The sequence below is a fragment of the Pogona vitticeps genome, chromosome 6 (genome assembly GCF_051106095.1).
Source record: "Pogona vitticeps strain Pit_001003342236 chromosome 6, PviZW2.1, whole genome shotgun sequence".
NCBI classification, from domain to species: domain Eukaryota; kingdom Metazoa; phylum Chordata; class Lepidosauria; order Squamata; family Agamidae; genus Pogona; species Pogona vitticeps.
The window spans coordinates 5,582,872-5,594,373 of record NC_135788.1 but is presented as its reverse complement, the minus strand read 5'-3'; the positions used below and the strand labels follow the sequence as shown (position 1 = coordinate 5,594,373).

The 11,502-nt window shown below is 44.4% G+C and overlaps 1 protein-coding gene across 2 annotated transcripts in view; it reads right to left on the bottom strand.

Moving 5' to 3' along the window:
• Positions 1–514: 514 nt before the first annotated feature.
• The window catches only part of OXSR1 (oxidative stress responsive kinase 1), a 98,437-nt gene continuing 87,449 nt past the window's right edge, over positions 515–11,502 (bottom strand). For both annotated transcript variants that reach the window (XM_073002836.2, XM_073002837.2), the window contains 5 exons: positions 10,062–10,135; positions 8,782–8,834; positions 7,129–7,197; positions 6,302–6,366; positions 515–5,759 (listed from right to left, as the gene is read on the bottom strand). In XM_073002836.2, the coding sequence (XP_072858937.2) occupies positions 5,685–5,759; positions 6,302–6,366; positions 7,129–7,197; positions 8,782–8,834; positions 10,062–10,135 (336 nt within the window). In that variant the 3' untranslated portion in view covers positions 515–5,684. The remainder of the gene's footprint in view (positions 5,760–6,301; positions 6,367–7,128; positions 7,198–8,781; positions 8,835–10,061; positions 10,136–11,502) is intronic.

Here is an 11,502-nt window from a genome sequence, read left to right as displayed (position 1 = left end):
AAGTACAGTAACAGGTCATACAGTAACTTTTTTGAAGTGCAGAATTAACATTTCCTAGCTACTTTCAAAAGTGACTTTTAAAGACTTTTTAAGGCATTTTGACAGGAATGTTTCAAGCTTTATGCCATTTTTTTGTCAATGTTGAGTGGAAAGGAAAGCATTTTTTTTGTTTTGTCTTCTATTTTTGTTAAGCATTTTCAAGGCGCAACATCAGAACTAGACACTAGGGGGAAATGGAGTGTGTTTTCCTGCCTTATTCTGATATGCTAGATATATGTTAACAATACACAATTCAACTAGTTACATTATGATCCCAGAATGATGCCATTAACTTTCCAATACTCTAGCCTCCAGCTGTGTTGGGTTTTAACTCCTACTATGTTTAGCCAACAAGCCGGGTACCATACAAGAAAGATCACAGGTGAGAAACTGTTCTTCTTTATTTGAAACACAACAGTGACCAAGGGGGCCATTTGCAGACAGGAAATGTTTAAATAACACAAAAGCTACTCTCTGAAAGCATTGGACATTTTTTATTGATTAAAAATTAGAGAAATACATGCAGTAAAATACAAAGTCAAAGAAAAAAAAAGGCTGAATATTTTACACCTTTCATTAAAATCTACAGTACAACAAAATTGTGTAGAAGTTCCTGTTATATTAATACACCATCATCATCCTTAAGAATATCAACTAAGTTTAAAAAAATACCAACTGATTTCTAGGTTCAAGTTCAGAATTTACCCAAAGTAAAGACCCTCTGATCCATAAGGGTAAAAAAAAAATGTTAGAAATAATTTCTTAACGCCCCCCCCCCCCAAAAAAAATTGGCACTTTTGAACCTCATGAACATAATAGCCTCCTAGCACATAAGAGTATCCCAAGCCAAAAAAAACAAAAACGGGCTACCACTGAGATACAACTAATAGCAAAGGTAGTTGAAATCTAACAGCACAGGCAGCTGAGGATCATAAAAATAAGTAAATAAAGAGACAAGGAAAACAACCAGCATGGATACTCTTCTCTACCAGACCCGGTTTAGACGAGAAATGGGAATAAATAAATAGATACTGCATTGTTTTTATTGGATTAGTTTGTAATCCTACACCGGTGAGGAATACAATGAAGGGATGCACAGCATGCAGGGCAAAAGTGAAGTAATACTGTACCAGAATAATTTGGTTTCCGTGGCCAAAGATGGGAAGGGTAATTTGGATGGGGATGGGGGAAAACTCATTTCGTCTCCAAAGTGCCTCCCTGAACCCCCTCCACTATCTACCTCCCTGGGCTTCAGGCCATTCTTTCTCCTGGCTCCAGAAGTTGGGCCCTTCCCGTGACAAGCTCCACCCACTTTTGTCTCATTTGCATCCAAGGGGGCAGGGCTTGATGCAAACTCCGCCCACAGGAGTGGAGTGACGGGACATCACAGGCTCCAAACGATGAAATCCTGGCAAGCCAAAGCCGGCCAGAGTTCAAAAGGAAACACCCCCATGATCGCCTAGGAGCCTCCGAGTGCCACTTCCGTCACCCGCACGGGGACAACGCCATCCTGGCCCACCTGATACAGTCATCCAAAGACGGGTTGCTAGTTCTCCCCCCCCCTCCTGCCCTGCCCATAAAGTGTTTTTGTTTAACTATTAGACGAACCTGGCCATTATGCGTATTCTTTTTATTCTAATTTTGATTACAATTCTACAAACCCCCATAGCCAACATCGTTGTCCCTGGCTAATTTTTTTTTCCTTCCCCATCTACAGTTCTTTGGATGCTCAAGATTCTGGGGTTTGAGAGCCCCAAAAGATGAAGGTTTTCAAGCTGTTGTGTTGGTTATTTTTTTTTAAAGTTTAAACCTACTCCACCAGCTTCCATGAATTCACAGGGTAGTAGTAAAACTTCCAACACACACCTTCTCAAAAGCACTTCAATTTATCTCTGCCATTCCTCCCCCACCCACCCCACCCAAGATATCACTATTTTATCAAAACTCTCGCTCGCTCCTGTCCTTCATTCGTTCTGTCTCCACCTTTTCACAGCAGTTTTTGCTCATGGTCTATCAAGGGATACAGCCAACATTATTTATTTATTAATGATTTCTTTCAAATACGTTTACCCTGCCTTTCTCCTCGAAAGGACCCAAACTACAGGCTGAAATCAAATATAGTATTGTTATTTTTTAAAGGACTACCTTTTTTAAAAAAGGAAGTGTTGCTAACTGCTCACAGTAAGAAAATATGTAACTACATTTTGCAGGAAAATGTCGGGAAAGGGAAGTAAACCATACGAAGCCCAACCCACCCACCCCCAAGTCTTCCCCACAGCAGGCTGGTATGTGTAGGTAGCGCTGCCTCGATTGTTTCCAAACCAGGGTTGGGGGGCGTTTTCCTGTTCTTCTGGTGGTTTTGGGGGTTCAGCTCTTAGAGAGCATAGCCAACGAGAAGGTGTCATGGAAGTTGAAGTCTAGAAGAGTGGTCCCCAACCTTGGGCCTCCAGACATTCTTGGACTTCAACTCCCAGAAATCCTGGCCAGCAGAGGTGGTGGTGAAAAGGCTTCTGGGAGTTGGAGTCCAAGAACATCCGGAGGCCCAAGGTTGGGGACCACTGCTCTAGAACATCAAATTTAAAGCTTCCTCTACACGTGACTTAGAAAAGAGCCACAAAGTCGGGCGTGTGATGTAAACACCGCCACCCCACCCCCAGCAAATACCTCTCTTCTTAACCTTAAGCATGGTTTTGCAAGAACATTCACCAGGGACCCTTTTTAACCTGAGTTTACACAAAGCAGCTGCAGCAATCGTACTTAAAAAGCTTATCTCAGGTTAAGGTTAGAGCTAATACAAATATTGTGGCTAAAGGTGCCCCACATTTCCTCGTCTCAATTAGAGGACAGCGATCGATCGGCTCAACACAGGTAAATCCCATTAATTCAGGGAGTCTAGCCACAGGATTTGGCCACCTTAAGAAGAAAGAGAGGATTCACATTGGAAAGAGAAGATGGAGCCAAGAGGAGATTCTCAAAGCCAGTGGATCCCAATCTTGGGTTGCCGGATGTTCTTGGACTACAACTCCCAGAAATCCTGGCCAGCACAGCTAGTGGGGAAGGCTTCTGGGAGGTTTAGTCCAAGAACATCCGGAGACCCAAGGTTGGGAACCCATGTTCTAAGCCAGTGGTTCTTAACCTTTGTTACTCGGATGCTTTTGAACTGCAACTCCCAGAAACCCCAGTCAGGACAGCTGGCGATGAAGGCTTCTGGGAGTTGCAGTCCAAAACTCCTGAGTAACCCAAAGTTAAGAACCAGTGTTCTAAGCCAACGAAACTGCCTTTGCCATGGCACACGAGAAGGCTATGGACAGAAATGAGAACCTAACTCTATTGGTTACAGATCAAATACAATTTTGCTGTATAAAGCACTTCAAAAGTCAAGTAGTGATACACAAAAGGCCCACAGTGGGGAGGGAACGTGGGGGGAGGGAAGAACCAATACCACTTTATTATTCACATATTGCATTACAAATGTTTCTTTTTCTCAAACTAAAAAGTATAATTTATAGGTATAGAAATTCAAAAAAGGAAAAAAACACACACCACCAGATATTAATTTCTTTTTTAAAAAAAAAACCTAAAACATGAGATATATCGGTGTCAGTTACATCATCTGGATTCAACCTCTGAGGCTTGAGCTGAGAGCATAAAAAAATAAATTTGCAAATTCCAAGCAGTTAAGTGCAGCAAAAGGGGACAGAACTGTCCAGAGCTTACGGTCGCTGTGGATGAACCTACCGGCAACCTTTTTTTTATTGCTGTAAAAATAGAACAAGGGCAGTCGGTGCAGAGAAAGTAAAAAAAGACACACACGTTTATCTTGAATACATCCGTGAAATGTTCTTGGAGAATAAAAACAGAGCCGGAAAAAGGTTCCTCTCCGGGGGGAAAAAAAAACACATACACAAATTACTTTCAACTGCCTGACCCCATGATGATTAACTTTCGCTCGTAATAATCATGTATGAGGAACACCTGGCTTCATGAATGGTTACAGATCATCTAACCAAACAGCTACCCTACAGATTTAAACCACATCTAGAAAAAAACCCTGAAAGGTTGTCTTGCCTCTCTCTGTATTCTACAAGGGACGCCCTTCGATTAATGGTTTGCAGGGACCGTCCCATGAGAGAAAAGATGTATCGTCTAGAATGCTGCTAAAAGCATCACGGAAATGTAGTCTGTAAGTCGGCTAATATTTCTGTTTACGGATTACGCTACAGAGCCCTAGGACACCCAAGGTTCCCCAGTGAGGACCCACAACCCTTTCAAGGAGTCCTGAACGTGGTTGACGGGTATATTGCAGCTATATTTTAAAGGCTCCGTTCTCACAAGGTTAACCCAAAGGATGGGTTGAATAAGGCAGATTTGCAGGAACAGAGAAAGTCTGTCTGACATCAAGGTTTTTTTGTGGGGGGGGGTGGAAATCTGGCTTGCTGAGGATTTCCCCATGTCCAAGAGAAACTTCAGCTCTCTACCACCACCATTACCTCCTTTCAGCCCAAGAGGCCCCATCTCGAAAGCTGTTGTGAAAGCCACGCCAGACAGGTGAAGAAAGATGTACCTGGACTGAAGAGAGTTAAGATGGGAGAAAACAACACCACTGAGGAAGGGGGGCAACGTATCGTTTGCAGCCTGCAAGCCCCCTGGTCTCTTTTGGACCTCGTCTTCTTTCTGGGCTGCAGAAACTGATCCACAGCCTTGTACAGCATTGGTCTCATCCATCGAGTAAAACCTCACCCAACGGCTCAGCAGCAAAGCGCTGAGAAGGGGAGGCCCAAATAGCGATGCCGGCAGCGTTTCAAAAGGGACCGTGTGTCCAGCATGGTAACCTAAAAACAGGCAAGGAAGTGGTCCAGCAGGATTCCCATGGGACTACAAATGGCATATTTTAAAAAAAAGCCCCTAAGAACACCCTCTGATGCTTTCCAAAGGTGTTAACTCTCTTCACTGATGGGAAAGGTGGGGAGGGGATATTAAGGCTAGTCTTGGGAGAGGCCAAGCTATTTATCCTACACCCGAGTTCTCTTAAAATAAGCCCCCTTCATGGCTGCCAAACCTCCCTCTCTTCCATCTTGCACAGTAATTCACTCCGACGGCCAACATGCTCTAATTGCTTGCTTGTTACTGTTCTTTCTTGTCTTTCTTTTAAACCACACCCTCCAGTGGACCCAAAAGCGAAACAAGGTGGCCCAACAAAAGCGAGTCAGTACAAAGCACAAGGAATCGATCAATCAAACAAACAAACAAAACCCATCGATTAAAAAGAGTAGCGGATCCCCTCTTTTGTCCTCTCAGTAGTATTTCTGCTTGTTTGTGTTTTCTTCTTAAATAATTAAGGCAATTAATGAAACTACCAACATGCAGGCGACGGAAGGATGGGGCCTGGACATCCGAGACGGAGGAAACGCAAGAACGGCATGCGAGTGGGCGAAGATCCGACTTGTCTCTAATGGTGGGGGAGGATGGGGATGGGGGGGATTGGCGCAGGGAGACTCGGTGACTCTACTCGGGAAACCAACAAGGTTAAAGGTTCTAAGAAAGGGGCCTGTAGTTTGGTTCTTTGGCAGTAGTGATTTTGCTTTTAGGCTGAGAGAAACGTTCAAAAGCTGCACCCACGGGGACCATCATCGGAGAGTGTTGTTTTAGCTGATGCTGAGCTGGGCAAAACCAATGAGCTTACTATCGTCGGGGATATCAGAGCCTTCAACACCGGACGCCTGGAGGGGGAGAAAGGAGAGAGAGAGAAGCACGGTGAACGTCAGCTTTCTACAGAGGGGAACAGAACACAAGCTACCTGGTTTAAGCTGTTTAACGGCCTGGAATCTTGTACAAAAGGAAATCCCCGAGACAGAGGCACCAAGGACCCCTTGCAATTAAAAATAAGTTAATTTCATGCCAGCAGGGAAGGAGGCTGGAGCCACTTTGATAAGACTAAAAACCATGGGTCTCCTGCTGTGCTTTGCTGTTTGTTTGTTTTGTTTGTTTAGTCGTTTAGTCGTGTCCGACTCTTCGTGACCCCATGGACCAGAGCACGCCAGGCCCTCCTGTCTTCTACTGCCTCCCGGAGTTGTGTCAGGTTCATGTTGGTTGCTTCGCAGACACTGTCCAGCCATCTCATCCTACCACGGTGCAAAGCCCACCCGTTGCCCAAAGACAACAACTTCCAAGACTGAGACACTAAAGAAATGTTATCAGAATCCCCAGAGAGAACCACCATTATATACAGATCTGATTAAGAAGGGCAAATAATGGTAAATACCAGTTTGAAAGTGACCGATCGGTTCACCTGGGGCTCTTCCACAATTTTTTGTAAGTTGGCGGCAACTGAAATGACACAGAGAAGGGAAATACTCAGAGGTGGCATCAAGGCAACAAACTGGACCCAGTTCAGAGGAAGGCAACAAGGAGGATCAGGGGACTGGGAACCGAGCCCTGGGAAGAAAGGCTGAAAGACTTGGGCACGTTTAGCCTCGAGAAAAGAAGACGGAGGGGAGATAGGATTACGCTTTTCAAACACTTTAAAGGTAGTCCTGCAGAGGACGGGCAGGATCTGTTTTTGATCATCCCTGAGTGCAGGATATGTACTAATGGGCCCAAGCTACTGGAAATCAAATTTTGGCTATCAGGAAAAACTTCTTAACTGTTAGAGCAGTATGATAATGGAACCCATTCCCTCGAAAGGTGGTGAGCGCTCCAATGCTGGAGGCCTTCAAGAGAAAATTGAACAACCCTCTGTCAGCTCTGCTTTGATTTGGATTCCTGCTTTGAGCAAGGGGTTGGATTTGATGGCCTTGCAGGCCCCTTCCGACTCAATTATTCTAGGATGTTATGATTCCATAAAGCCAATATTGCACATAGATATACTAGCAGAAAGAAAGATTATCCGTCTTACATCTTGGTAAGATTTTTTTTTTTTTTGACTACAGCTCCCATGCCTGGCTAGTGGATTCTGGGACTTGATGTCTAAAAAGCTTCATTCCCAAGGTCTGGTTTGGTTCCTCTTTGTCCTGGAAAGGAAGATGGCAACGTGTACCCATCAGTCCCCTGCCCCAGTGCGAGGAAGATGAAGCTCTGAAGCCTTATTACCTATTACTAAGTCTCTGCCATCCACAAGTCCAGCCGAGATGAGTTCTTGTGACACCCCATCAGCGGTATCTGAAAGATCATCATGAATTAAGTGTCATCTCTACATTCAAGTGGGCTAAAATAATTTCCAGTTTAAAAGGTAAAATACATAATTCTTAGCTATTTCCTTTGCCTTTCATTTCCTATTAGAAATGAATGTGCTTTCATTTTATTATAAGTCACGCTGAACCAGTGATACACAGAAAGGTGAGATGAAACAGTTCTTTTAAAGGAAAAAAGAGGCTGTAGGATCTTAAAGACACCGGCAAGCTTCCCCTCCCAGTCTAGGTGTTAAGTCAATCCATTTGGAAAGGGGAAAAAAACTTGGGCTGTGTTCACAGGAGTGAAGATCCCAGTTCAAATTAAGCCCCAAGTATTATGCCTTCCATGTTTGCGAAAACAGGAATCTCAAGGCTGTGCAATCTGAGTTCATTACAGTTGCGTGTCCTCTACCTTCTGGGCATGACAAGAGTTATGCTTGTTTCCATCAAAACTAAGCAAAACAGTGTAGCTTGCAAATAAAGTCATAGTCCTGCTTAAAAAAAAAAAAACCGCCTGCCACTGAGGGGTGTGTGTTGTGGTCAACTTGCGGCCCTTCGGATACAACTACATCTCCCATCGTTGCTCTGCACTGGCTGTGCTGACAAGGGATGATGAGAATCCCATCATCTGCCAAGGGCTGCTGTTGTTATGGAAGTTGTTATGGGTATTGCAATCCTAAAACAACAACTCACCCCAATCCAGAGGGGCAGAACTTGATGCTCGTCCTTGAACTCTGAGGTTCACCTCAGAGGAAGGTAGAGAACTCTTTCTCTCCCCTGCTCTTAACATGGGCCATTTGTTCATTTAAGATGTTTGTCTCACTCAGTGGCAACTGCCCGTGGGCAGTTCCTAAATACGTATTACTCTTGTGCCTCAATTCTCCCGCTAACTAGTCCGGTTGTTTGTTTTTAAAAAATATTTCCTCCTTCTCCTTAAAAGGACTCAAGACAGCTTACATCATCAAAAGACGATACTAAAACTATCAACCGTGAGCATATAGATACTAAAAAAGATCAAACAAATGCCATATAAAAAAAACATCAAGCAACACCAAAACACAGTCAAAGCAGTAATGTATAGCAATCTATCTCAAAATCCCCCCTCTCAGGCAGCCGGTCACTGTAGGAAAGCCTGCCTGAAGAGAAAGGTCATCGCCTGCTTGCAGAAGAGCAGCCAAGATGGGGCCAGCCTGGCCTCTAGTGGGAGGGAGTTCCACAGTCTGGGAGCGGCCACAGAGAAGCAACAGAGAAGGACCTCTCCTGCGTCCCCATCAAATGTAATCTTGGGTCCCCAAGTGTTCTTGGACTACAGCTCCCAGAAATCCCAGCCATGACAGCTAGTGGGGAAGGATTCTGGGAGTTATAGTCCATGGACTTACGGGAACTCAAGGTTGGGAACGATGGCACTAGTTCTACATTCTAGGGCTCACAGACATGAAACTATGCATGTATTCAGGTAGAGTGTCTCTCCCCAACTCTTTCGGGGTTAAACACAAACCTGAGAACACAGTAACGCCAGCATGCATGCTTGCACTGAGGTTCCACATCCAGCCTCCCTCCCGACCCTTCTCACCTCTTCCTGGGGTGAATTCAAACCGAATGTCATTAAGTTCTTTTTTTGAATTCCTGTCGGGGGGGAAACAGAAAGGACATTTCTAAGTGTTTGAAACTGCCTTGGCAAATAAAAAAGCAATCAAATTAAAGACAGTTAACTATCTGGGAGCCCAGACCAGTTTAATCTAACCATAACCGCATTGCCCCTAGTTAAAATCATGCAGGATAAAAATTTGGGCATAAACAAATCCATTGAAGACGTTAAGGAGGACACAATACAGAATTCATTTTGATACATCTTGGGTCTAAATCCAACTTTAAATTCCAAGAAGGAATATACAGTACTCCATTTGAATGGGACTCTGGAGAAGTGGACACAAATATAGACTCATGCTTCAATGAGTCCGCTGAGCACAGTCAACACTTCTGACTTAAAGTGAGCCGAACAGGATTTTTGAGATATGGGAGACCCTGAAGGAGTGGTTTGCCATTGGCACCCCATGGATGGAGTGAATGCAAGGCTGAATGCTACATCAATGCAAGCCCCAGGCTTCACACGGAAGGGAAGCAAAATGCCACCAAGATGGCTCCAAAGGAATACACACACTAGAGACCCCACCCAGAGATCTTCCTGAGCACCCTAGCCTTGATCATGCCTCTGATTTAGTGTTTCACCATTTGGCCTAATGTGACACACAGCCCTAAGTCGGTCGCCCATAGTTAGCTATCCAAGAAATGATGGGAAAAAAACTCCTGTGTTGAGGATTACTGATATTATTCTTATTGAACAGATGGGTAGGACTGAGCTTACTCATTCATTCATTCATTTAATTTAATTTAATGTATTTTATTTATGTATTTAGTTAGTTAGTTAGTTAGTTATTTTATTCGGTTGCTTTTCTCCCCAGGTGGCTCACAAGATTAAAAGTAATAAAATTAAAAACATAATAAATTAAGTATTAAACAAATATACCACATGCTAATTAAAAGACAATTGAATAATTAAAAGAAAATAGAGATTAAAAACCATCTTAACTTGGAAAAGACATTTGGGGACTCAGTTCATGATTATTAAAAGCCTGCCTGAGAAGATGGACTTTCAGCTCTCAGTGGAAAGATGAAAGGGAGGAGGCCAGCTGGATAACCATGAAACATTCACAAGAGCAGGCCCAGATTTCCGAGTTGCACGCCAAGCCCCAGGCGCTGGCCGGATTCCTATTTACAGCCTCTCGAGACCAGGCCAGGGTTGAGCAGTAACCTTATGGTTAAGCCCTGGGCACACCTATGCAATCTGCTTACCTTAACCTTAGAACGAGGCTGATGGGGACTTTAGGTTCCTCTTGTGCTGGGGCTGTTGCCGGGGCAGGAGGTACCTGAGAACAACAACAATTTTAAAAAAGAGAGGGTCACTTTTTATCAGTGAATGAAAGAGGTGATGATGGAGGTGATGGAAGATAATCCTGATTTCTTCTGCAAGAGATCTGGTGGTGCCTTAAAGACTAATGAGATTTATTTTGCATTCACATTCCTAGACTGCATCAGACGCCAACAACAACAGCAGCATGTCATCAAGTCAACTCTGACTGATGGCGACCTTTTCCAGGAATTTCCAGGTACAGAATACTCAGAAGTACTTCACCCTTCCCTTCCTCTGGGGGGCAGCTCTGGAAATGTGCAGCTTGCCCAAGGCTACCCAGGCTGGCTCTTCTCTCTGGAGGCCCAGTAGGGGAATCAAACTCCCAACTTCTGGCTCTGCAGCCAGAGACCTAACCCACTGAGCTATCCAACCAGCGCAGATCATTTAAAGCTTGCGAGATGTAAAACTTGTCAGTGTTTGAAATCTCAGAAGATGGGCTTCTTGGTTTTGCTGCTGCAGAATAACACGGCTATCCCTTCAGAATCTTCTGGTGATTTCAGACACCACAAAGTGGAAAATTGATGAGCGGCCACAAGACAGACCCACTGGAAAATTTCGTTGACTTCTCATGGTTCTTTATCTGCAAAATGTAACTCTATAATTTTAAGAAGAGGTGTCTGTAATCTGCGGTAAAGGACATGTATCAAATACGAAAGTTCCAAGGTTCAATTCCTGGTGTGTCCAGTTAAGGCAAGGCTGGCCTTCCAGATGCTTTCGACTCCAAATTTCCATCAAACTTTGCCCGCATGGCCAATGGTAAGGGCTTGTGAAACTTGCAGTCTAAAAGTCTCCCGAGGACCACAGTTGCACAGTCCTTAAGGTAAAAGAACAAGTTGCAGATGATGGAAAGGCCTTCATCTGCCCAAGGCTGGTGAGCTTCTGCCAGTCCTAACAGACGAAAATCCAGCTAAAGGTACAAGCAGTTGAACATGATGTCAAGACTGCCTTTTATAGATGAACCGCATGGAAAAAGGTCCTCCCAAAATTGGTCTTTTAATCCACAGATGTGCCTGTCAAGCTGGGACAGTCATCCTAGGGAGGGCAGGAGGTGGTGGAGAAAGAAGCAGAACGAGGAACGGAGGCAGCTCTTTAGCATCTTAGGTCCTTATCGGGACCCAACCGAGCCAGCTGCTCTCTTCAGGCACCTAGCTTCCCACTGAAATCCGTGAAGCTTATGGCCGTCACACCTCTTAAAACTGCTGGAGGATCTGGACAGACCCAGCCTGGAATTGTTCAGGTTTCGGTTCAAAATGGAAGCCAGGCCCTTGACACATTTGAATAGCTGGTCCTGCGCAGCACCAGGAAGCATCTGCAGATCCTCGG